Source organism: Pseudonaja textilis, chromosome 5 (genome assembly GCF_049901715.1).
Source record: "Pseudonaja textilis isolate UNSWEBS1 chromosome 5, rPseTex1.2, whole genome shotgun sequence".
NCBI lineage: Eukaryota > Metazoa > Chordata > Lepidosauria > Squamata > Elapidae > Pseudonaja > Pseudonaja textilis.
Genome location: NC_141994.1, coordinates 26,211,568 through 26,237,153, shown reverse-complemented (window position 1 = coordinate 26,237,153; position 25,586 = coordinate 26,211,568). Strand labels below are relative to the sequence as shown.

At 39.4% G+C, this 25,586-nt stretch overlaps 1 protein-coding gene across 6 annotated transcripts in view; it reads left to right on the top strand.

The window, feature by feature from the left end:
* The window catches only part of CACNA2D1 (calcium voltage-gated channel auxiliary subunit alpha2delta 1), a 311,501-nt gene that overhangs the window by 168,614 nt on the left and 117,301 nt on the right, over positions 1-25,586 (top strand). For all 6 annotated transcript variants that reach the window (XM_087934376.1, XM_087934375.1, XM_087934373.1 and 3 more), the window contains exons 5-6: positions 6,838-6,882; positions 24,340-24,469. In XM_087934376.1, coding sequence (XP_087790502.1) covers positions 6,838-6,882; positions 24,340-24,469 — 175 coding nt within the window. The remainder of the gene's footprint in view (positions 1-6,837; positions 6,883-24,339; positions 24,470-25,586) is intronic.

Below are 25,586 nucleotides of genomic sequence, written 5' to 3'. Positions count from 1 at the left end.
CTGTTTTTACACCTTTCTTCTGTTCTATATAAAAACATTAATCAAAAATTAAAACAATAGAGGCAGAGCTAGCCATCCCTTAACATTACAAGACATTCAGGAACAAGTCTTCACCTCTGATCCTTTCATCTGCCCTAGTCCAAAGATTTAATTTTTTTTACACAGGATTGGCTGATCAGAATATTTCAATCAATCAGACCTTTATTTGTATTTACTATTGTATTCTTATCACTGGGAATGTAATACCCCAAATGGCCACTAGGTGGCAAGGAAAGGAAAAAAAATTTTGTAACTCTTTGTTGCCATCTGGTGGTCATGCCTATTTTTGGAGCCCCCGCTGATGAATTTACTTGGTTTCCTGCGAATATGTATCCAACGTAGTAAGGTTAAAAAAGACATAAAAAACTTGATTGCTATGGTTCCTTTGGCAAGCCACCTGCCAAGTTGCAAATTGCTTTTTGGAGTTTGACCCACCAGGTTGCCGAAAAAGATCAATGAACTGCTAATTAGGTTGAGCTTCTAGTAGTAGTATGATTATCTTCCCTTGTATTGGCAAACAGTAAGATCAGGTTTACCAACCTCTAATTGGCAGAAAGCAAAATTGATGAGAAACAAAACGAATTGGGGATAGAAACAGGCCATGAATTCACCTACGTCTTAGAAAGTATCATACATTTTATTTTGAATGACGCAAGCTTGTATTATTCCTCCTGCAATCAATATTTGCTTCAAATGAGATGTGAAGCATGGCAAATGAATGTTATTTGAAACTTCTGTACAGTCATTAACTATCAGTTTAACATAGGAAATTATATCAGCGTTTTGTTTGAATCTAGTTCATGGATTGCTTCTCTCCTAGCTCCCGATGCTTTACATAGATTTTAAGTTGTAATTATTTTTTTATGAGTGTACAGCCTTACGAAAATAAATAAATTAGTGAGCCCATCATGATCTCATTAAAGTAAATCAGAAATAGATAGCTAGAGTATTCCTTCCCAAATCAAATTCATGATTCATGCTTAGTTTGAGTTCAATTATATTACTTTTTTTTATAAAGGTTTTAATGGTTTTTTTTAAAAAACAAACATAAACAAACAAAACATAAAAACATCAAGCTGTCTTCCATAGGTGTATATACAGTGTGCCAGTTGGTTTACAAATTGTTTTGTGCTTCCATTTCGTGGTCTTCAATTACAATTACATTACATATAATCTCATATTGTCAATCAGAAACTAAATACCTTAGTATCATTATTAATCAATCATTTGACTATACTTTTATTCATTCATGTTTTACAAGATAACCATAATTTACCTAATTTATTGTATAACAGTTCATATTATCATCCCAAATCTATCCTAAAATCATTTTGTAGTTATAATTAAAAAAGTACATCTTTATATATTTATTATTTTCTAGAAATCTACATATTTCATTACTGTACTTTGTTATCTAACCATTGATAGAAAAGATCCCAAATTTTATAAAATTGTTTATCCTCTTGTTCTCTAATTTCAAATGTCAATCTACTCATTTCAGCACATTCTAATATTTTATTAATCATTTCCTCCTGTGGTGGTATTTTCTCATTTTTCCAGTTTTTAGCAAATACAATCCTAGCCGCTGTTAATACATTTACAATCAAGTATTTCAAGTCTTTACTATAAATTTCAGGTAAAATTTCCAATAAAAATATCCCTGGTTTCAAGTCTATATGTTTTTTTGTCATTTTTTCCAACCACATGTGGATTTTGGTCCAGTATTTTTTAGCATCCGCACAAGTCCACCACATATGGTAAAATGAGCCAGGTGTCTGATGACATTTCCAACATTTTTCGGATTTATTCTTGAACATTCTTGCTATTCTATACAAATAATTATATTACTTATTTTTAATGAAGTTTGTTTATATCTGTGCATAGGATTTGTCCAAGATCCACATTCTCTGCCAGATTAAGGGATTTGAACTGTGGCCCACCTGTCCAGATTCAAAACCATCTGGCCTCCATTTGTCATTCTGGAGGACAACCATCACACACACACACACACACACACACACACACACACACACACATTTTTTTCAACAAACTTTGAGTGTCCTGTGTAAAATGACCTGGGGAAAGGAGAAGGTGTCATTGAACTATATCCCCAATTCAGAGGGACCCTGAATTGCTCCAATTATAGCAATATTGCCCCAATTATATTGATAGGGTATGATCCCAACCTTGAGATATATGCAGTAATAAATAATAAAAGTGAGATATAAATAATTGTGAGGTCCTTGGTGCTCTCTGAGCTTGGTGGTTTTCTTGCAGACATTTCATTACCCAACTAGGTAACAACATCAGTGCTAGGGTTAGTGCTAGGGTTAGGACTAGCACTACTTTGGGTAATGAATCCTTGGCAAAAAAACCCGACCAAGCTTAGAGAGCACCAGTGACCCACAATCTTCCTCTTCCTCCTCTTCCTCCTCCACTCTGCAAAACCCATTCACTTCTAGAACTGGTGATGTTACCAAGCTGGGTAGTGAAATGTCTGCAAGAAAATAACTAGGTTTAGAGAGCACCAAGGACCTCATAGTTCCACTGTGAACTGCAAATAGTCTTTTCTATTGGAAATATATACAGTAGATGATGGATGGATAGATGGAAGGATGGATGGATGGATGGCATGGCATGGCATGGCATGGGATAAGAGATTGAAGAGGTTGATAGGATGGGATTATAGATAAGAGAGAAAGAGAAAGAAAGAAAGAAAGAAAGAAAGAAAGAAAGAAAGAAAGAAAGAAAGAAAGAAAGAAAGAAAGAAAGAAAGAAAGAGAAAGAAAGGAAGGAAGCCCAGCCACACTGCAAAAGTGAGATATTTAAGTTTGAGATTGAGAACTCCTTAATTAGTCCAGCTCCTGTTTTAATTTGATTTTCTCCTTGTGTGTAAGCATATTGGATTGAGAAAAAGCAGGTATAATGAAATTATGTTTGCTGCAATTTGTGTTTGCAATGATACAGACATTTACCATTGCTATTTAAAGATTTTGCTGTAGGAGGAGAAAGAAAGAGAGGGAGGGAGAGAGAAAGAGGTAGAGAAAGAGAAGGAGGAAGGGAGGGAGGGAGAGAGAGAGAGTGAGAGAGAGAGAGTGAGAGAGAGAGAGAGAGAGAGTGAGTGTGTTCTTTGCCTGGAAGGAGATTTTGGCCTGTCAAACTATGTCTTTATCCTTGTGGAGTTGGTGATGTAAGGACATTTATTGATTATGGCCTTTATGGCCCCAATTATAGTGAGATGATTGGTGGGAGCTGAACTGGAGGCTCAGGGCTCAAAAATTGAACAAGCCTGTTGCAGTTGTGTTTCCAGCTGTTGCTTTTGTCCTGCCGTCATTTAAACTTAGAAGGAAATACTCAGGTCCTTAGCTGTAGCTCTGTCTTTATTTGGTTTTAAATTAATCTTCTTCCATGTTCTTTTGATTATTCCATTTTATAACTTTACCATCAGAAGAATTTCAGGATTGTTTTCAAAGCATCAGCCACAAGAAAGAAAGAAGGACCAGGGGTGATATGATAGTATTATTCTGAAATTTGAGGGGCTGCCTCCTTCCTTCCTTCCTTCCTTCCTTCCTTCCTTCCTTCCTTCCTTCCTTCCTTCCTTCCTTCCTTCCTTGCTTCCTTCTTCATCATTGGAAGTTTTTAAGAAGAGATTGGAAAACCATTTATCTGAAATGGTATAGTCTCCTTCTTGAGCAAGGGGTTGGACTAGAGGACCTCCAAGGTCCCTTCCAACTCTGGTATTCTATTATTCTGTTATTCTGAAGGCATGTGGCCATGAAAATCAGAAAAAAAATGTTGCTTAGGTTTGATTAGATTGTATTTTTTCTAAAGATGATTGCACTGTATATGTTATGCAGATGCTGTTGCTCTTTCAAAGAAAAATGCAATGTTTACCTTCTGTTATGAGACAAAAAAAAAACAAACCCAACATAAAATGTAGCAAGAATTTTGGGTGAAATTCAAGAGAACATCCAACCAAGCATGCTTTTCACCTTTTAGCTGTTCATAAAAAATTATATTGGTTTTTTTTCTCTGTAAATCTCTTTCTCATCTATATGTTTTTATGTACTCAACCATGAACTACTTATGCTTTTGTTTATTGCACTCAATGTGTTTGGTTGCAATAAACTATTTAGCTATTAACTCTTATTATTTGGTCTTTATTATTGAAATAGAGCAAACTGTTTTTTATTAACATCGTAAGCATACTGTCTGGCTGTTTCTTTGCCCGTAGTAAAAATATTTTCTACCCATTGATCATAATAGAATTGGCGGGGGGGGGGCTCCTTGGTACTCTCTGAGTTGGTTGTTTTCTTGCAGACATTTCACTACCCAATTAGGTAACATCATCAAGTGTTAATGAGTACAGTTTGCTGTCAGTTTTATATTTTGATGGCTTGCCCTGTTGGTGTGGGTCTTAAACAGGGGTAGGATTCTACTTGGTTGGACCAGTTCTATAGAACCGGTTATTATGATTCTGCACAGTTTGGAGAACTGGCAAATTGTGCCACTGCCTGGCCTCACCCCGCCCCACTCCGCCCACTCACTCCTTACCTGGCAGGTGCACCATCCAACTTGCCTGCATTGTGCCTTTGCCAAGTTTTTGGTAAATTGCTAATTTTCCATTTTTTTTTCGCCTGACCATCAGCTGTTCTGACTATCAGCTGCGCTGGAAGATTTAGATTAGCGAGAAAGCAGGAAATTGTTGGATTTCTTGCTTTTTAGCTAATCTAAAAGTGGAGCTGAACCTTCCTTAGGACTGAAGCTTCTATTTTTCAGTGCAGATTCAGGTAGCAGATTGCAGAAGGATAGATCTCTGAGTGAATCTGTGATTCTGTGAGCAACTCAATGTGCCTGCCTGCTTTGCCTGATTTTGGGTAAAAGTTGCTCTTTTTTAAATAAAAAATTCAATATTTACATAAATATTTACAATATTTACATGCAAGCCATGCCCACCCAGTCACATGACCACCAAGCCACACCCACAAATTAGGCCACACCCACAGAACAGGTTGTTAAGACATTTGAATCCCACCCTTGGTCTTAAAGGTTCTTTGGTTGGGCTGTTTGCTGTTGGCTTCTTTGGCAGTGTCTTGATTGGGGTATAGTTTACTGGATTGTTGGTTTGATATTAATTTTGGAGTTAATTTATGCTGATCTGGCTGCTGATTGCTGATGGAGAGGTGCACCAGTCTTTTTGTTCCTTTTTGGCTAGTTGTCTCTTTTGTCTATAAATATTGTTAACATGTCTTGTCTATAATTATTGTTAATATCTTTACTGATGGTTATTTGTCAGAATATCAGGCTTCTAGAAATTCCCTAGTGGTTTTAGGCTTAGAATAGAATAGAATTACAGAGTTGGAAGGGACCCTTGTAGATCTTCTAGTCCAACCCCCTGCCTAGGCAGGAAACCCCACAACACTTCAGACAAACGGTTATCCAATCTCTTCTTAAAACCTTCCAGTATGGGAGCATTTACAACTTCTGGAGGCAAGTTGTTCCACTGGTTAATAGTTCTCACTGTCAGGAAATTTTTCCTTAGTTCTAACGTTGCTTCTCTCCTTGGTTAGTTTCCAACTTGGCTTAGTCACATTTCTACAATTGAAACAATGGTTGGGGCTGTCTATCATCATCTCCTTTTAACAACCCTATAATCCCTTGTGGATTGGAGACTGGGCAATTGAATGGAGCTGAGTGTTTACTGGCTGGATGTCCTTCCTGTTGCCAATGCAGAGTTTTGTTCAGCAGATATATTCTCAGTGTGCTCAGAGATAGAAATATCTGCCTCTATCTAGGATCGAACTCACAGCCTCCTGATTGTGAGGTGAGAGCTCCACCTCTAGGCCACTGCACCATTCATGGTTAGGTCTGTCCCTACATTGTAAAATTAAAGCCACTATAACAGCGGTACCTAACTCACGGCATCACAGTGTCGTCACATGATTATTAATCAGATAACAGATAATCAGAGTTGGAAGGGACCTTGTAGGTCATCTGGTCCACCACCATCCCCGCCCAAGTGGGGGACTCGATACCATTTCTAATAGATGGCAGTCCAATCTCTTCTTGAAAGTCTCAAGTGATGAAGCTCCCACAACTTCTGAGGGCAACTTCTATTCCTTGGGTTGATTGTTCTCATTGTCAGAAAGTTTCTCCTTATTTCCAGGTTGAATCTCTCCTTGTTCAGTTTCCATCCACTATTCTTTGTCTGGCCTTCAGGTGCTTTGGAGAATAGCTTCACTCCTTCCTCTCTGTGGCAGCCCCTCAAATATTGGAAGACTGCTATCATGTCTCCCCTGGTCCTTCTCTTCCCTAGACTAGCCAGGCCCAGTTTCTACAACCATTCTTCATATGTTTTAGTCTTCAGTCCCCTCATCATCCTGGTTGCTCTTCTCTGCACTTTTTTTAGAATCTCACCATCTTTTTTATAGTGTGGTGTCCAAATCTGGATGCAGTACTCTAGGTATGGTCTTCCTATGGCTTTATAGATTGGTATTAGTACCTAGTCTTTCTGCCCTTGTTAAATTGTTGTCATACATTCACTTTCCCCATAAACTACTGCAAAGCATATTTTAATCGCTGATGTTAAGAAGTTAATAATAAGTGGTGAGACCAGGTAAGCAAAAAGAAAATTGCTTTCCATGCATATTCACATGCCGTTTAAAGGGAACCTTTGCTGAGAAATGAGAAGTTGCAGTTCATTGCAAAATTCAGGAACACTTTTACTACTTCTTTGGACTGTTAATATTTAAAGATTCATCCTACTTCTTCTTTTCCCCTCCCTTCCTTCTTTTACAGACGAGTGATATTGTCTACTACAATGCAAAAGAAGATCTGAATGACGTAAGTAACATTTTGGAAAAGAACTCTAAAAAAGCTCTAATTCTCTTAACAAGTACCATATTCATTGGGGTCCTTGGTGTTCTCTGAGCTTGGTGGTTTGTAGACGTTTCTTTACCAAACTAGGGAACATCATCAGTGCAAACCCCACTCCCTTCTAGCAGTGATGATGTTTTACTTCGCTTGAATATTGAAACGTTTGCAAGAAAACCACCAAGCTCAGAGAGCACCGAGGACCCCACAGTTCAATTTTGAGTTACAAATATCCTCTTCTATCAGTAGTACCATCACTTTCAATTTTACATTTTTTGAGGGGGTGGTCACAAATAAAAAAGAAAAAGCTTAACCTAAACCTATTAAAATGCTCTATGAAAACAGAAGATGTGATGGCCTGGGTTGTGGCACAAAGGCAACACAGTCAGATAATCACTAGGAGTCCCTTTATTCGCTCCAAGTTCACCCCCAATGTCCTGGTTACCTTCTGGCTGGAGAAATACTCTCCCAGGAACAGCCTTTGGCTGCAGAGAATCAAGTCCAAAACATGGTCAACAAAAACTGTAACTATAAGTCCAATCAAGGCAAAATGAGGTAACTAGTTTGACAGGGCAGGAACAAGAATTCCAGATGTGAAGGCATGGCAATAACTCAACACGGCTGGGAAGATTCCAGGAACACAGGTAAGCAAAGTCAACACGAGATAAACTCACATTTGTTTCCAGCAAATGCTGCATTCAGCATGCATCTCTTTTAAACTCCCTTCCCAGGTGTGGCTAATGAAGGGAATCAGGGCCCTTTCTTCCCCCGTAAGTCATGCAACCCATGTTGCTCTCTTCTCCATTCCTCCCTGCATGCCCTACGATGAAGAGATAGGTTTGGGTCTGCCTCTGAACTCCCTCTCCCTTGTTCTACCTCTCCCTTTTTCTGCCCAGCTGGACTTTGCCCTTCCCCAGTTTCCTCCACAGCCAACAAAGCCACACTCCCATTCCCTTTCAGATGTTCGACTTCCTCCTTGGATTCATACACCAACAGGGGCACCACAAAAGATTTAAAGTTATGTTGCATGTGACAACTTTATGCAAATAAGTCTTCAAAAACATCATGTGATTTAAACCACTTTCTGGTGTACACTATAACAGAATAAAGAATTGGAAAGGACCTTGCAGATCCCCTGCATAAGCAGGAGATCCTATACCATTTCAGACAATTTAATCTATTCTCTTAAAAACCTCCAGTTTAACCTCCTGGAGGCAACTTGTTCTATTGGTTAAATTGTCTCTTGGGAAATTTCTCCTTAATTCAAAGTTGCTTCTCTCCTTGATTACTTCCCATCCATTGCTTCTTGTCCTGCCTTCAGATGCTTTGGAGAATAGCTTGACTCCCTCTTCTTTGGGGCAGCTCCTCAAATATTGGAAGACTGCTATTCTGTCTCTCCTGGTCCTTCTTTTCATTAGACTTGACATACCCAATTCCAGCAACCATTCTTCATATGTTTTAGCCTCCAGCCCCACATCGTCTCCGATGCTCTTTCCAGAGTCTCAACTTCTTTGTTATATTTTTACATGTGAGGATGGGACCTTGATGAACATACCTAATTGTATCATGCTTGGTTAGAATATTGATATTTTGGAGTTTTAAGAACAGCAAACAGAAAAAGAGAAAGAGAAAGGGAAAGAGAAAGAAAGAAAGAAAAAGAAAGAAAGAAAGAAAGAAAGAAAGAAAGAAAGAAAGAAAGAAAGAAAGAAAGAAAGAAAGAAAGAAAGAAAGAGCAAGCTGTTGAATGTTGATTCAGGCATTAGAAAGACATATGAAAAAATAATCACAAAAAGAAGAGTGTCATTTTGAGATCCTAAGTTCCAGAGACTCAATCTATTTATGGGACCTCTAAACAGGGAAATGTTCATAATTCAAATCAGGGTGGTAATTTCATTTATTTGTTGAATTTATTATCTCCATATCTATCTATCTATCTATCTATCTATCTATCTATCTATCTATCTATCTATCTATCTATCTATCTATCTATCTATCTAATTACTTATCTACCTATCAATATTTCTCTCTCTCTTCTCTCTCATCTCTCATCTCTCATCTGTCTATCTGTCTCTCTATCTATCTATCTATCTATCTATCTATCTATCTATCTATCTATCTATCTATCAGTATTTCTCTCTCACCTATCTTCTATCTATCTATCTATCTATCTATCTATCTGTCTGTCTGTCTGTCTGTCTGTCTGTCTATCATCCTCCCACCCACCCACCCATGAAGCTACTCTAAGCCTACACTAGGCTTACAATAATAAAAAGGAAGAAAAATCAAAGAGTATAAACAGAACAGAAGTAAAAGAATAGAACTGTAGGAGATGACCAGGCTGAGCCGAAGTGGGGGTCAAACATGTCATCAGTTGCAAGTGTGAAAGGACAAATCTCCCACTGTCTATTTTACAATCTGAGAAGTTAGGAGGGATTCTTCCTCTTCCTGTTGTGCAGCTGCAGGCAGTACCTCCTCTTATCTAATTGTTCCCTAGGCAGTATCTTTCCTTCTGTCTCCTTAAGGCCATCCTTATACCCCAATAGAGAAACTGAGGCACTCTAATGATTATCTTGCTTCAAACAACATTGTTCCTTCAGCAGCTGTAGCATCGGACACGAATATTCAACCCATGGCAATTCCTAGGTATTAATAGCATGGCTGCTGTTTGATTTCTGAGCAGCTGTCAGTCACCCTGTGTAAATTTGGTCAATAAATCTGTTAGAATATAGTATAGCAGGCAATAATGTTGAATGGCATGCCAATTAAAGTTACTATTTTGAACTCCTGCAGATTTTCCAGTGCTTGGAATATTGAAAACCCTAGGGCTATTGCTTCTGCAAGGATTTTGATATTTTTTTTAAGAGCCAAGGAAACTTGATATCATTCGAGTCTGATGGACTTGTTGCAATTTCTTCCCAGGTTTTTTTTTAAAATAAGGATCTAGAAGGATGGGGTCTCTGGGTTAGCATAAGGGCAGTATGTTCTGTCTTCTATTTTTTATCAAAAGGACTATGTAAGTGTTCCAATGAAACTCCCCATTCTCATTCAGCACTCAGAAACAAAGTTCACCCAAGTAAGAATTTAATTAAGGAAGAAGTCATGTTGGCGCCTCTGGAGAAACCCAAATCCGAAAATTTTGAGTTTTCCCTTCCTAAATGAAATTCAAAATCCAGCCCCTGCACCTTCCAGTCCATCACATGATCCAATCAAATATCGTCCCGACTATGAATGAATGAATTCTTTTGTTGGCCAAGTGTGATTGGACACACAAGTAATTTGCCTTGGTGCAAATGCTCTCAGTCTATCAAAATCCACTCATCCATCTTTTCAAAATTCAAGATTTTCAAGTCCTACTGTAAAAAAAAAGGCACAGTTTGAGAATGATGGTTTGGGGGCAAACTTCCTAGCAATTGAGGATTTAGTTTGTTGTCTAACAGCTTCAAGCGCACACACACACACACACACACACACACGTATATATTGTTGCTGCACAATGCACTTTTGCCGGCACTCCCAACACACTGCAAGGTTCTTGTCAGCCTGACATATGGCTGGTTGCATAATTTACTTCCCCTGGCAGATGTCAAAGCCAGCCCTGCTGTGCCACTCTTCCATTTTTATTTCCTGCCCCCTGAAATGCAGCCTTTTTTAGCCTTCCAGAATTGCCTGTCATCCATCACACATTTTAATTTGGTCTCCTGTTTTTATCCTTTCTTGTTCTCCTCTCTCTCTCTTTCTCAATCTCTCTCTCAATCTCTCTCTCTCAATCTCTCTCAATTTCTCTTTCTCTCTCTTTCTCTCTCAATCTCTCTCTCTCAATCACTCTCTTTCTCTGTCAATCTCTCTCTCAATTTCTCTCTCTCAATCTCTTTCTCTCTTTCTCAATCTCTCTCTCTTTCTCTCTCAATATCTTTCTCTCTCTCTTTCTCAATCTCTCTCTCAATCTCTCTCTCTCAATCTCTTTCTCTCTTTCTCAATCTCTCTCTCTTTCTCTCTCAATATCTTTCTCTCTCTTTCTCAATCTCTCTCTCTCAATCTCTTTCTCTCTCAATCTCTCCCTCAATCTCTCTCTCTCTGTCAATCTCTCTCTCTCTTTCTCTCCTAATCTCTTTCTTTCTCAATCTCTTTCTCTCTCTCTCTCTCAACCTCTCTTGTTCTCTCTCAATCTCTCCCTCCCTCTGTTGGTAGACTCAACTCCTTGAGTCAAGGTTCCATTTTTCCTCAAAATCCTCTTAATTCTGCCCTTTTATCTTCAGCATCTATCGAGATTGTCAGTCATCCAGATCGTTTTATCTTCACTGTTTTTACTTTTCTCTTCATTTGACCCTGTCTTCTAAGCTTCTTCGTATCCCATGTAACCACTCTTAATAGGATGCTGGTTTGATTCTGTTCTTTCTTTTTATCCTCCTCGTATATCCATTCCCACTTTTGACTTTCCAAGAGATAATGAGCTTCTTTCTCACGTTCTCTTTATTTCCTAATCAACTTCAACATTTCCCTTCTATGGCTCCATAATGTCCCTCTGTCATGACATCAAAGAGTACAAGGTTCTTAGCTGTAGGCAACAATGCAATGTTGAAACTCTCACCATTGAAAAACTGAGAATAATGATCATGGCAAATTGGCATGCGCTAAACAAACAAACAAGTATCATCTCGGCATGTTCTCCATGCTTCAAGTGTTCTCTGTTTTCATTATCCTGGTTTCTAAAACGGTCAAATTGTTCATTACACCTAACTATTTTTTAATTTTATTTTGGACGATGAAGTTACTTGGATGAGTAATGAAACATCTCTAATGAATAAACTTTGGTCTAGTTGTGCAGAATTAACCTTTTTAAAGATACCATTGGCCTAGATGATTGAGCTTCCATTTACATATCCTTATCCTGGTGTTCCAAAAATGACCTGAAATTACTTGAAAATGTGAAGGAGATTCCCCACTCCCCCAAATCAGGTTTGTTTCTCTCCTTGAAATTTTCCAATATTCATTCCTTCCTTCCTTCCTTCCTTCCTTCCTTCCTTCCTTCCTTCCTTCCTTCCTTCCTTCCTTCCTTCCTTCCTTCCTCCCTCCCTTCCTTCCTTCCTTTCCTTCCCTTCCCTTCCCTTCCCTTCCCTCTCCTTCCTTCTCTCCTCTCCTCTCCTCTTCTCTTCTCTTCTCTTCTCTTCTCTTCTCTTCTCTTCTCTTCTCTTCTCTTCTCTTCTCTTCTCTTCTCTTCTCTTCTCTTCATTTTTTTGAAACAAGCTATGAAGATCAACCCCAGTCAGGGTTTCAGCATTAAGGTGGCTTCCAGATGTGAGGATCTGAAATTATGGCTTACAATACCAAAATAAATGAATTAATTAACAGAGGAATGGAAGGCTAAGAGCTTCCTAATTTACAGGAGCAAACCTGTCTCTAAAATTTCAACATCCTCTCTTCAATTCCATCTACTTCTGACCTAACTCAATAGCCAATGGAGCCATCTAATGACAACAATATATGTGTGTGTGTGTGTGTGTGTGTGTGTGTGCGCGCGCGCGCTTAAGTTTTCACGGGTACTTACATGTATGGCATTCAACTTTGATCGGGTATTTTCCCACATCATTGTAGTTGTGCTTTTAAAGTTGTAGCGATGTTTCAGCAGAATCTCATCTCTCATCAGGCTTCTGTATCTTATGTATGCTTCTTAAGTACAGAAGCCTGATGATGGCAGATGAGATTCTGCCAAAACGTTGCTACAACTTTAAAAGCACAACTACAATGATGTGGGAAAATACACGAACAAAGCTGAATGCCATGCATGTAATACCCGTGAAAACTTAAGAATATATATATATATATATATATATATATATATATATATATATATATATATATATATATTCATTCATTCTTAAGTTTTCACGGGTACTTACATGTATATATGTAAGTATTTCACGGGTACTTACATGTGTATATATATATAGAGAGGAGGGGGGGGGGAGAGATCAAATTTCCCTCAAACTGAACTAAAGTCTGGTAATCACATGGCTATATCTGTGTAGTTTTCTAAGCAGCAAGCACAATTATCTTGCTGGTTTCTGGAATGACTTTTAAAGCTTCCATCCAGTTTACCAGAGAGTCCTAACCCTACATAGTTTTTTTTTTAATTCACCCAAGGTTGACTAAGGGTTGGTACCAGCTATAATTGGAAAAAAAAACAACTTGATTTCTGGTGTCTACACCATGAGCCATGGTGGTGCAGTAGTTAGAATGCAGTATTGCAGGCTACTTCTGCTGACTGCCGGCTGACTCCAATTTGGCAGTTTGAATCTCACCAGGCTCAAGATTTACTCAGCTTTCTGTCCTTCCAAGGTCAGTAAAATGAGGACCCAGATTGTTGGGGGCAATAGGCTGACTCTGTAAACTGCTTAGAGAGGCCTGTAAAGCACTGTGAAGTGGTATATAAATCTAAGTGCTATTGCTATTCCTTCCTTCCTTCCTTCCTCCATCAATCCCTTCCTCAATCCCTTCCTCAATCCTTCCTTCTTTCCTTCCTTCCTTCCTTCCTTCCTTCCTTCCTTCCTTCCTTCCTTCCTTCCTTCCTTCCTTAGTGGAAGTGCAGTGGTTAGGATGCAGTATTGCAGTCAAACTCTGCCCACTGCCAGAAGTTTGATCCTAACTGGCTCAAGATGTACTCAACCTTCCATCCTTCTGAGGTGGGTAAAATAAGGACACAAACTGTTGGGGGCAAGAGGCTGACTCTGTAAACCTCTTAGAGAGGGCTGTGAAGCACTGTAAAGCAATATATAAGTTGAAGTGCTATTGCTACAGGTAGTTTTGACTTCCAACTATTCATTTAGTGTCCATTCAAAGTTACAATGGCAGTGGAAAAAAAGTGGTTTCTGACCATTTGTTCTGCCCTCACGACCGTTGTGGCATCCCTACAGTCATGTGATTAAAATTCAGATGCTTGGAAACTGGTCTGTACTTATGACAGTTATCTGTACTTGCGACAGTATCTGTTGCTTCTTATCTGCTGTTGCCACCTGGAATCATTCAGAGCAAGATATTATTTCTATTTGCATTTTTACTGCAGGATAAAAAAAAAAAACCTTTTAGCAAAAATATGCTGCTTCTTTTTAATTAAAAAAACCCTCTCCCATTAACAAATAATCCATGGTTAAGGCATACACGAAAAGGTGTAATTTCCAAAGTTGAGATAATTCATACATTCTCCAGTGCACCCTAAGCCTTAACTTTTAGTAAACATTTACTAAGATGGATGCATTATTTTTCCTCTTGATGAAACACACATTCCTCTTATTTCTCTCTGTGCTTTTGGGGAGAATGCATGAGTCTCCTCCTTCAAAATTTGAAGTGTAGCCGCAGGTTGCTAGTTAACTTAAAGACGGATGTGTCTTGTTTCCTTTTTGTTCGACATTTCATTTAACCACACACACACAGAGCTGGGGCTGGTGGAGACTTCCTAAGACCTTCAGTTTACTCCTATTCATTAAGGCTGAACTGACACAAGCAATTTGTCAGAGAAGAGAATTCCCTTCAAAAGGAGTCTATTGTAGAAAGATGCTACTGCTGGTATCAGAGTCAATTGCTTGATACAAGCTAAGTGGGACATCTCTTTTTAATCTGTTCCTTAAACCGCATTGCTAGACCTTTATTGACTTGTAAAAAAATGGGTTATAACATAGGACGGGGGGTGGTGGTCAAACTCATGATGACACATTGTCATCACGTGACATATCGCAACTTTCCCCCCTTCACTAAAATGGGGATAGGCGTGGCCAGCGCAGGATGCATCCGGCTTGCGGGACACCAGTTTGACACCCTGGACATAGAATAACAGAATTGGAAGGGACCTTGGAGGTCTTCTAGTCCAACCCCCCCCTACTCGAGACCCTATAGCAGGAGTCTTCAAACTTGACAGCTTTAAGACTTGTGGACTTCAACTCCCAGAATTCCTCCTCCAGTCAGGTTAGCTCAGGAACTCTGGGAGTTGAACAGAAGTGGTATTCAGCCTGTTGCGACCAGTTCTGGAGTACTGGTAGTGGAAATTTTGAGTAGTTTGGAGAATTGGCAAGTACCACCTCTGACTGGCCCCATCCCCATCTATTCTCTGCTTCCCATTGAGTCCCAGCTGATCAGCTGGGTCTTCTTTGGTTGCCCTGCACAGGAGAACGGAGCTGGAAAGCAGGTTAGTGGGGTGGGGAGGGAATGGGGATTTTGCAGTATCCTTCTCCTGCCATGTCCACCAAGCCATGTCACAGAGCTGGTAGTAAAAAAAAATTGAATCCCACCACTGGAGTTGAAGTCCACAAGTCTTAAGCTTGCCAAGTTTGAAGACCCTTGCCCTATAATATGTGGGCTGATTTCTGAACATTTCATTACCAGGCTAGGTAATGTTTTCAGCAGAATTTAGGGGAGGTCAGTTTTGGTGGTCTTCTGCTTATGCCCCTGGTGGAGTCTGACTCCATGGGAGAGATGGGACAGCCAACAGGGAGTGGGAGTGTGGCTCTGAGGTTGTGGAGGAAACTGGGAAAGGGCACAGGCCAGCTGGGCATTCAGAGGAAGACCCAGGCCCATCCCCTCTTCATCCTAGGGCATGCAGGGAGGAGCGGATAAGTGAGAAACGTGAATGGTGTGGTCTACGGGGAGGAATGGGCTCTGGTCCCCTTCATGGGCTGCAGTTGTGAGGACTGTTTAAAAGGACAAACTGCATATGGCCCAGTGCTGGAAGCAAAGTGTGAAATAATTCTAATATTTCAGTTCTTATCTGAGTTCTGGCATCCTTCCCAGTGTGTGTATTTCAATATCTGTGGACGTCTTCAAGCCCTTATCCTGCCTTGTCTCATTAATTGCTTCAGTGTGGTTTGTATTTTTTTTTCTATTTATAATTTCTATTTATTTTGAGTTTGAACGGAAGTTCTGCCTTTTTTGCAACTGTTTGTGGGGGAGTTTTTTTATCCAGTCAATGATAATTGGACCTTTGAAGCCAAGTTGAAGGAACTAAAGGGACTTCACTGGTTTTTGTGATTCTGTTGAAACCAGCCCACAAGCTTGGAGAACAAACCTCCACACTCATCTTACTCCCGAGCTACAGATATTCACCATTATCACACGTTATACCTTTCCAGACCAATGGCTGTCCAATCTCTTCTTGAAAACCTCCAGTGATGGAGCACCCACAACTTCTGAAGGCAAGCCATTCTTTTGATTAATTGTCCTTACTGGTTGCTTCTCTCCTTGATTAGTTTCCATCCATTGTTTCTTGTCTTCTGGTGTTTTGGAAAATAGGTTGAAGACATGGTTAACAAACATGTTGTTCAGAAGCCCATCAGTAACATCCTTTGCCACAACTTAATTTCAGGATCCAATCTGAATCAGTCCCTGGAACCAGAGGGTTAATCTTCCAAATTTTCAGACCAGTTTAGTCCAACTTAATTTGTTCAGTGCTTACCTACCCCAGATGAAGTGATCCTTAACATCTTTTGATGCTTGCAAAGTATACAAATTTCAAGGGAACTTGAAGTAAATCTACTTGTTTTGGGTTACCCTGTTGAAGTAATTTTTATACTATAGTCCAGTGATGGCGAACCTTTTTGTTGTGGTGTGCTGAAAGCGTGCACGAGTGCTGGCACCCACAATGCAATGTGCCCTGACGCATGCATGCGCAACACCCTCTCTGCCACCCCTTTACCTACACTGTGCATGCGTGGACCTCCCAGCTGATTTTTGGCCTGTTTGAGGCCTTTTTCAGTCTCCCAGAGGCTCAAGGGAAGCCTCTGCAGCCCATTTTGAGCTCATTTTTCAGCCTCCAAACACCGGAAGTTTCAAAACCGAAAGTACTGAAAGTACTGGAAGTGATGAAACAGGCCTGTTTTTCAGCCTCCAAAGGCTGCAGAGGCTTTCCTTGAGCCTCTGGGAGGCTGAAAAAGGCCTCAAATGGGCCAAAAATCAACTGGGAGGTGCGCACATGTGCAGTGCAGGTAAATTTGGCTGGGGCTCGTGTGCCTGCACAAATGGAGTAACTATAACAAGAGTCATAGTTACTCCACATGTGCCATAGGTTTGCCATCATGGCTATAATCCCTTTCTGATTATCTCTGATTTAAAGACATATGCAATTAATTAACAATTAATCAGTAAATCAATGCTTCCAGAAGTTGTGGGTGCTCCAATAATACTGGAGGTTTTAAAGAAGAGACTGGACAATCATTTGTTTAGAATGGTATAGGGTCTCCTGGGGCTGGACTAGAAGGGCTGGACTAGAAGACCTCCAAAGTCCCTTCCAACTCTGTAATTCTGTAAAGTTTGCCTTAAGTTTTCCTCCCTTCCACCAGCTTGGCATTAGAACTTTTCTGCTGGAACTCCAAACTAACTTCCTGGAGAATCATAATCAGGCCAGACTGTGGAAAAAGGGAAGAGTTGCAGAAAATGTCCTTGGACATAACTCATTTGTTATTGCTAACAATTATATATTTCCAGAAGGTATATGACCAAACCAAGCAGTAACACTGGATAAAATTAGAAAGTTCTGCTCACTCAGACCTTTATGCAAAGATATGAATAGCATAGGTCACTATCGCTGTTAATGATATGAGGATATTAATAGTACGGTTGCAATATTTAGAAAATTAAAAGGTTTTGTTTATTCGAAGAATGCATCAGCTGCCATGTTTCACTGAGAATGCTTTCCTGAAAGTTGAGGACTAAATACTTGACCCAAACTTACTTTTATTTGCTCATTAGATTTATACCTTGCCTTTCCTTCCAGTGTCCAAGGTGGCCCAGTTCTTGCCTTTCTCCACGATTGCACACCTGTGAGATAGGTTGGGTTGAGAGAGAAGAATGGTCCAAAATTACGCAGGTAGCTTTTGTGACTAAGGATGGGCTTCAACTCTACAAGAAGGCTAAACTAATTGAGACTGGCTATAATAACAGAAGAGGGATGTAGTGGCTCAGTGGCTAAGACTCTGAGCTTGTCGATCAGAAAGGTCAGCAATTCACTGGTTCGAATCTCAAGTGCCAAGTAACCGAGTGAGCTCCTGTTACTTGTCCCAGCTTCTGCCAACCTAGCAGTTCGAAAGCATGTAAAAAAAATGCAAGTAGAAAAATAGGGACCACTTTGGTGGTAAGGGAACAGCATTCCGTGCGCTTTTGAAGGTATTTAGTCATGCCAGCCACATGACCATGGAGACGTATTCAGACAACGCTGGCTCTTCGGCTTTGTAACGGAGATGAGCACTGCCCACTAGAGCCAGAAATGATTAGCACAGATATGCCAGGGGAACCTTTACCTTTTTATAATAACAGAATCTTTCAAGTCTAGGCTGTATCTCTTCCTCCTCATACTCTAGAGAAGTAGATGAGTTACTTCTAAAACGTACCTATGTCTAAACTTATCTTTGATCTAGATCCATAATCATGTCCATTAAGGTCAGTCCTTTTCTCTCTACAAACCAGCTTAGAAAAAGGGTGGCTTGTATTCTGGTTTGTTTCTCTCATAGTTAGGACTCTACTTGCTGATTTGGGTAGTTCCTTGACTCTTTAGTCCTCGTTTTTTGCTTCTTCTCATGTCTCCATGGCTTAAAGGAGGATTTAGTTTTAGCAAAACTCCTTTGCTTGAACCAGGAGGTTATATCTTGGTTCATTCGATCTTTACGATGTAATTGCATAGAATATTGTATAGACTAGACTGTCTTGTTGATCTAATTTGTTTTATTTGTTTCCTTAGTTTCAGTTCAATTGTGCAAGCTTTTTTGCCAGTAGTACTATTTTGATTGAAAGAATATTCTCCTTCTGGCAGCTGTCCCCAGATAATCAGGCAGTATTTCTGTTGTTTTTTTGTTTGTTTGCTAATAATTGTCTTTTAATACAATGCAGACAACATTGTCAAGTTTTGTGATTCAGTATCAAGACTTCCACAGAGAACATAGTAGTGTTTAAGATGGATAGCTCTATATGCTTTATTTATGTTTGTCTGTTTTTATTTCCTTTATCTTCTTTTAATCTTTGGTTTGCTGACTAAAGACCATACTAAAATTAATTTGATTTCTATCTTTACATGATTTTGGTGTTGTCTGTCTGGGGTTCTGCATAGAATTAAGTCTTTGGAGTAAGACATTTGCAGCAAACTCTTTTTTCTTAGCGGACTGTAATTAGTTTAGGCCCACTTTGTTTTCTATACTATGGCCAAATTTTCTGGTTAATTTAGATTTCATGTGTAGCTTTAGTGTCCTGTCTTCTATAATTAGTGTGACATCTTTATTTTTATTTCTTTTTTGGCATAAGTGGTCGTGCATGTCACCGCAGCAGTAAGTTTCACGCAATAGAATGAATTCTTATTATAAACCATCCAGAGACCTGCTTTTGGGACAACAGTATGCTTAATAAATAATATTTTCTTTTGAGGCCTGTGACTTTTTTCTTCTTTCTCTTTGCTTTAGAGAAGACATGCTTGCCAGGTGGCTGTTGCATCTAAGTGGCTTTTTTGTGTTAATAAAGCTGCAGACTAGACATTGGTTGAATCTGTAGCCAACGCATTAATCTTGATTTATTGCTATTATTCAGCAAAAACTTGTACTTATTCCAGATGCCTTGCTTACAATCTAACTTTTCAGTTCCTTGCTTTCATGCAGAGTGATAGACTTGCATTTTACACATCAAACACATTTTTTTTTTAAAAAATAGGGATTTTAAAAAAGAATGTGCATTGCAACATGCATTTCATGCTAGAGTTTGGTTCAGTGTATTTTTGACTTTTCAAACATTTCAGTGAGTGATGCAAAGTTTTATTCTTGAAGACCCAAAACTGGAGAATTGCTTTTATGCCAGGCTGAAGGTTCTGCCTTAGCTTTTTGTCGGCATAGAAATCTTTCCCCTTCCTGCTTTTATTGCACCTTATATTCCTGAGGATGTGATATTTTTCTCCTGCTGTCTTAATATTTGTGGTGTCGGGGCACTATTCCATAGCATATTCAACCCACTCATGCAGTGGTGAGTGAGCTGCAACCGGTTTAACAACCAGTTCAGCTGCTCACTTCTAGGGCAGCTCCAGTCAGTAGAACAGCTGAGATGTGGAAATCAGCTGTGCTGTGCAACTCAGCTGAGCCGTGCAACTCAGCTGAGCCAGAAAGAAGGAAATATAGGACAGGATAGGGCGGGGCCTGCTTATGGTTGGAACTACCAGTTCACAAGAACTGGTCCACACCAGTGGCAGCCCATCACTGTACTCATGTCCACATCCCACTCAAAAACATGATCAATGGTGGGATTCAATTTTTTTTATTACCAATTCTGTGGCCGTGGCTTAGTGGGTGTGGCAGGGGAAGGATCTGTAAAATCTCCAGTCAGAGGTGGTATATTGCCGGTTCTCCAAGCTACTCAAAATTTCTGCTACCGGTTCTCCAGAACTGGTCAGAACCGGCTGAAGACCACCTCTGCATGATCCCTCTACCTTCCTGTAGGTCCTTGGATCAGTTTCATATTTTTGTTCCTCTTACCAACCCAACTTCTACTTTCTGTAGTCACAATCTCAGTTGACCAGAAGGAAGAAAAGGGGGAATGAAAAGAGGACAAATAATACTTATAATTAAGATGATTAACAGATCCTGAAAAGGCACTTGCAGGACAAGAGGCCAAAAGTTTCAGAAAGAGAGAGAACAAGAAGTTGTTGGATCACCTTGGAAACCACGAAAAGCCAAGTATGGTCCAGGTATGAAGGCACTAGGCTAGAAACTAGGAGATTATGAGTTCTAGTGTTGCCTTAGGTGTGAAAGCCTGCTGGGTGATTTTCAGTTAATTGCAAGGAAACTGTGAGTTCTAGTCCTGTCTTAGGCATTAAAACTGGCTGGGTGACTTTTGGTTAATGGTAATGGAGAGTTCTAGTCCTTCCATAGATATGAAAGCCTGCTGGATGATTTTTAGCTAATCACAGGGAGACTGTGAGTTCTAGTCCCTCCTTAGCCATGAAAGCTGGCTGGGTGATCTTGGGCCGATTCCCCCCTCCCTCAGCCCAACCTATCTCACAGGATTGTTGTTGTGAGGAAAATAAGTGGAGGAAGTAGTATTAGATACGTTCACCATTTAGAGTCATTTATAAAAACAATAAAGGCAGGACGTAGATTAATTATTGAATAAATAATAAAATGTTGGTATCCAAGTTAGTTCTAACAGCTTTGTTTATGCCAGAGTTTTTCAGAGAATTGGTGGTTTTCTGTATTTCACTTCTCAAAAGGAGAAATCAACCTTTTATTTTGTTTTTCCCAGTCAAAAGGTACTCCTGATTTGGTTCAACAATTAACAGCTTTCTGCATCTCACTTTGGGACTAATTAGTCATGTTTATTTCAAAGTCACACGAGCAAGATTTTGGGGAGTGTCAGTGGATGGTCAGAGGAAAAAAATTCAATAAACAAAGGCCAGGTTTTAATAGATAGAAAAATAATCTTCAGGCTTTGACTACATTGGGATTTTTCTGTGATGGTATAGATCACAGTTCATCTCCCACCTCAGGAGAAAAATGGGTTGGAGTTGAGTTTTTTTAATTGTATTCAGGGCCATGCTGGATTACGTGGCTTCACAACAGAATAGCTGCTTTTGCCAGCCAGGCTGGTGGTCTTAAACAATAGAAAAATAGATGAGGGTATAGAAGAATAATACGGGTGATTTAGACTGATTTTAAGATGCCATTGAGGATGCACGTTTATGACTGTTTTATATAATATAAGGTGCTAATTCTCTTTATTTATGAGGTGCTAATTCTCTCTTATTTATGAATGTTTTATATAATATAAGCAGGAGGTGGGCTGCTGGGGGTTCATAGGGGTTTGGGGGAGCTACTAAGCTAAGATTCTGTGCAGTTCAGAGAACCCCCAAATCCCACTCCTGACTGGTCGCGCCCACCGTACCCCTCCCCTCCAAGGAGTCCCACATGCTCATTTTGGATGCAGGTAAGTACAGGGCGTACACAGAGGCTCGGGGAGGGTTAAAAACGGGCCTCCCAGAAGTTCGAGAAGGCTGAAAATAGCCCCATTTCCAGTTTCTAGAGAGCGTCCAGAGCCTAGGGAGGCTGTTTTGCCCACCTGGAGGCTCAACGAAAGCCTCCGGAGCCCAAGGAGGGCAAAAAAGCCCCACCCCCCGCTGTGGTGCAGGAGGCTGACTAGGCCCCACCCACCATGGCCACAACCACCCAGCAACTGGGCAGAGAACCCGTTGCTAAAAATTTTAAAGCCCACCCCTGAATATAAGGTGCTAATTCTCTTTTATTTGTTCTTTTACTTTATGTATGAGTTTTATTTTTTTAAAAAAAACAAATTTTATTGATTACAAAACCAAAATATCAAACAAACACAACACACAGAAGAAGAAAGAAAGGAAATAGAAAAAAAGAAAATGATTAAAAAACTAACAATTCTACTATCGACAGTCTATGGTTCCTTGTTTGTTATCAATATTGGTGATACATTTACGAATACATCTTATTGCGAATATATAATTATGATTTACATTTTACGTTATTTACTAATATATTTTCTATTTTTGTTCTATCCAGTCGTACCAGCATTCCCAGCTTCTATAATATTCTGATGTTTCTTTTTCCTTAAGTGCTAAGGTTAACTTGTCCATCTCTGCACAGGCTGTTATCTTCTGTATAACCATCTCCTCTGTTGGAATATCTGCTTGTTTCCAACACTGCGCAAAGGTTATTCTGGCTGCAGTAAGAATATGCAGTATTATATATTTGACATTTTTAGGAATTTGTCTATTAAATATCCCCAATAGGAAGAATTCTGGTTTTAACTCAATTTGCTCCACCATTATTTCCTCTAACCATTTTTTTTATTCTATGTCAGTATCTTTGGGCTTCAGTGCAGGACCACCACATATGAAAAATTTTCTGTTTCTTTTTACATTTCCAGCAATTCAAATTCATGTTAGGAGACATTTTAGCTATTCTCAAGGGTGAGAGATGCCATCTATAAAACATTTTATAGGCATTTTCTTTATATGCTGCTGATCTTGTAATTTTATTATTCCTTGCCCAAACCTTTTCCCATTCTAATAATGTAATGCTACATTATTATGTTTCTGCTCCAAGCTATCATGTTGCCTTTGACTACTTCTTCTTCTAATTCCGTCTCTAGTAAATAATTATAAAATTTAGTTATATTTTTTTAATCTGGACCTAATAAAATTTTATCTATTTGTTGTGCCTTAGTATAAATTTCAAAAATTTTCTTGTCCTGGCTATATCTATTTTGAATTTGCAAGTAAGCCCACCAGTCTACTTGTAGCCCCTGTTCTTGGAGATCTTGCCATGATTTTAAAGTTCCTTGCGCATCAAGAAGGTCTTTCTATTTTATCATGTTATTAAGATCTAGATTATTTGGTTGCATCATCGCCTCCATCGTTGAGATCCAAATTGGGATTTTTAAATAATGTGTTTTGGGTTTTTTTGTTCCACTTAGCCAATAAGGAATCTCTAATTATATGTCTGTGGAAATACTTCTGCTTAATTTTCCCAATGTCCCATAAAAATGCATGCCTCCCCTCTGTAAATCATGGCCTTCTAAAAATAAGATCCTTTTATTTGACAGATTTACCCACTCTTTCAACCAGAGTAAGGAGGCTACACTATAGTATAATTCCCAATTTGGGAGTGCCATACCTCCCCTGCTCTTCATATCTTGCATTGCCTTTAGGTTTATCCTCGGTTTTTTCCCTTGCCAGATAAATTTGGTAATTATCTTGTTAAGTTCCATGAAGTAATTTTTATGTATTTTATTGGTATTGTTTGGAATAAATAAATAAATTTGGGCAGAATATTCATTTTTATAGTGGCAATCCTCCCTAATAAGGAGATTTGGCCTGTTCAAAAAATATCTGTCTGGCTGTATTTAACTTTGAGACCATTCCTTCTTGTTCGATTAAATTTAATTTATGTTTAGTTATCATCATCTGTTTTTTCAATTTGCAATTCTTGTAAGCCACCTTGAGTTGCAATATGCGAATATGCTGCGGTACAAATTTCATAAATTAAAATAATAAAAGTTTTGAAAAGATTTTTTTCCAGTGTTTTTTTTTAAAGGTGCGTCTATGTTTGAATACAGGTAGGCCTCGAGTTACCAACATCAGTTTAGTGACCACTCAAAGTCAAAATGGCACTGAAAAATGTGACTTATGACTGTTTTTCACACTTACGGCCATTGAGCAACTCCTTGGTCACCTGGTAAAAATTCACCCACTTGGAAACTGGTTCATATTACGATGGTTTCAGTGTTCCTGGATTCACGTGGTCCTCTTTTGCAACATTCTGATAAGTAAAGTCAAGGAGGAAGCGTGGCTGAATTGTGCCCATCCCCAATTTGTGGCTCTTAAGTTACTTTTACACGTGTTGTATTCTATTTTAATATTTTACTTCATTTTCCCCCCCTCATTTGGAAAAGTCTGGAAGAAGCGAGAACGAAACTGGTAGCCAGAGAATCAAACCTGTGTTTGAAGAAGATCCTCTGTTCGGTCGACAAACATCATACCAACATGCTGCTGTCCATATACCGACCGATATTTACGACGGCTGTAAGTATGGAGAGATTCATATCATCGTTAATGCTCTTTCAGATTTAACAAAATTTGATTTGAATAAAAATGTCTTTTAATTCAGCCATCTTCATGCTCTGTTGTAACCTGTTGTGGTTTGCCGGCTGAGGTCTTGGAGAGCAAGGACTCAGGTGAGGGGCCTGCATGTGATGCAGGGATGGGGCCAGGACCATCAGGGAGTGGAGTGCTGCCTTTGGAGATTGTGGAAGCTGGCAGCAGTGAGGAAGAGGCCCCCGAGGAGCTTGTGCCAAGTGCGCGTACACTCAGGGCTGCTCGAAGGAAAGAGCAGCTGCAGCAGCACAGGCAACTCGGGAGTAAGGCTGCCCCTCCCTCAAGAAATAAAAGCCAGCTGAGAAACTAGAGTTCTTTGCAGGAAACAAAGAAGTTTTCGCACTCAAGCCTTGTGGACATTCGGATTATCTTGGTTTGTGTTTGGAGACTCTTTGTGTTTGAAATGTTTCTTGGCAACTTTATCTAGTGTTCTTGGCAGCCTTGTACAGCCTTGGCAAGGCTCATCCTTATCAGAGACAATGAGTTTGAAACAGCCTTTTAACTGGGAAGGAACGGGATTCGTAAAGAATTATTAAAAGGTTTTGCTGTTACCTCCATTTCGTGCTTGTTTCCTTGGAACAAGGTTTGGGTCAGAACACAATCTTACAGTGAATTGAAGACCCTAACTAGTGTATTTATTTAAAAAAATACTCTTTCTGTTTCTCTAAATGTTATCCAGGCAGAAACATTAATGTCAAAAGCAGTAAGTGGAACAAAGCTTGAGTCCAATTTCTCTGGTAGAACATCAGATCCAGAGGATTATTCTGTGATTCTGAATTTATTAATTTAAAGGTGCATTGCAATTGCTGGATTAGAGTGGAATTTGCTGATATTTTAGGCTTTCAACGGGTTCTTAAGAGGAATTGATAATTTCTGAAGAGTTAATTTATATTCTGAAGGGAGGGGAAGAAAGTGAGATGATTCAAAGGCAAAACCTCCCTTGAAATATTTTAATTTAATCCTGACTTTTCGGGTTGACATATACCTTCATTAAGCCCGTAATGCCAAACTAATAAGTTAGTGGGGGAAACTTTGCCACATGAAT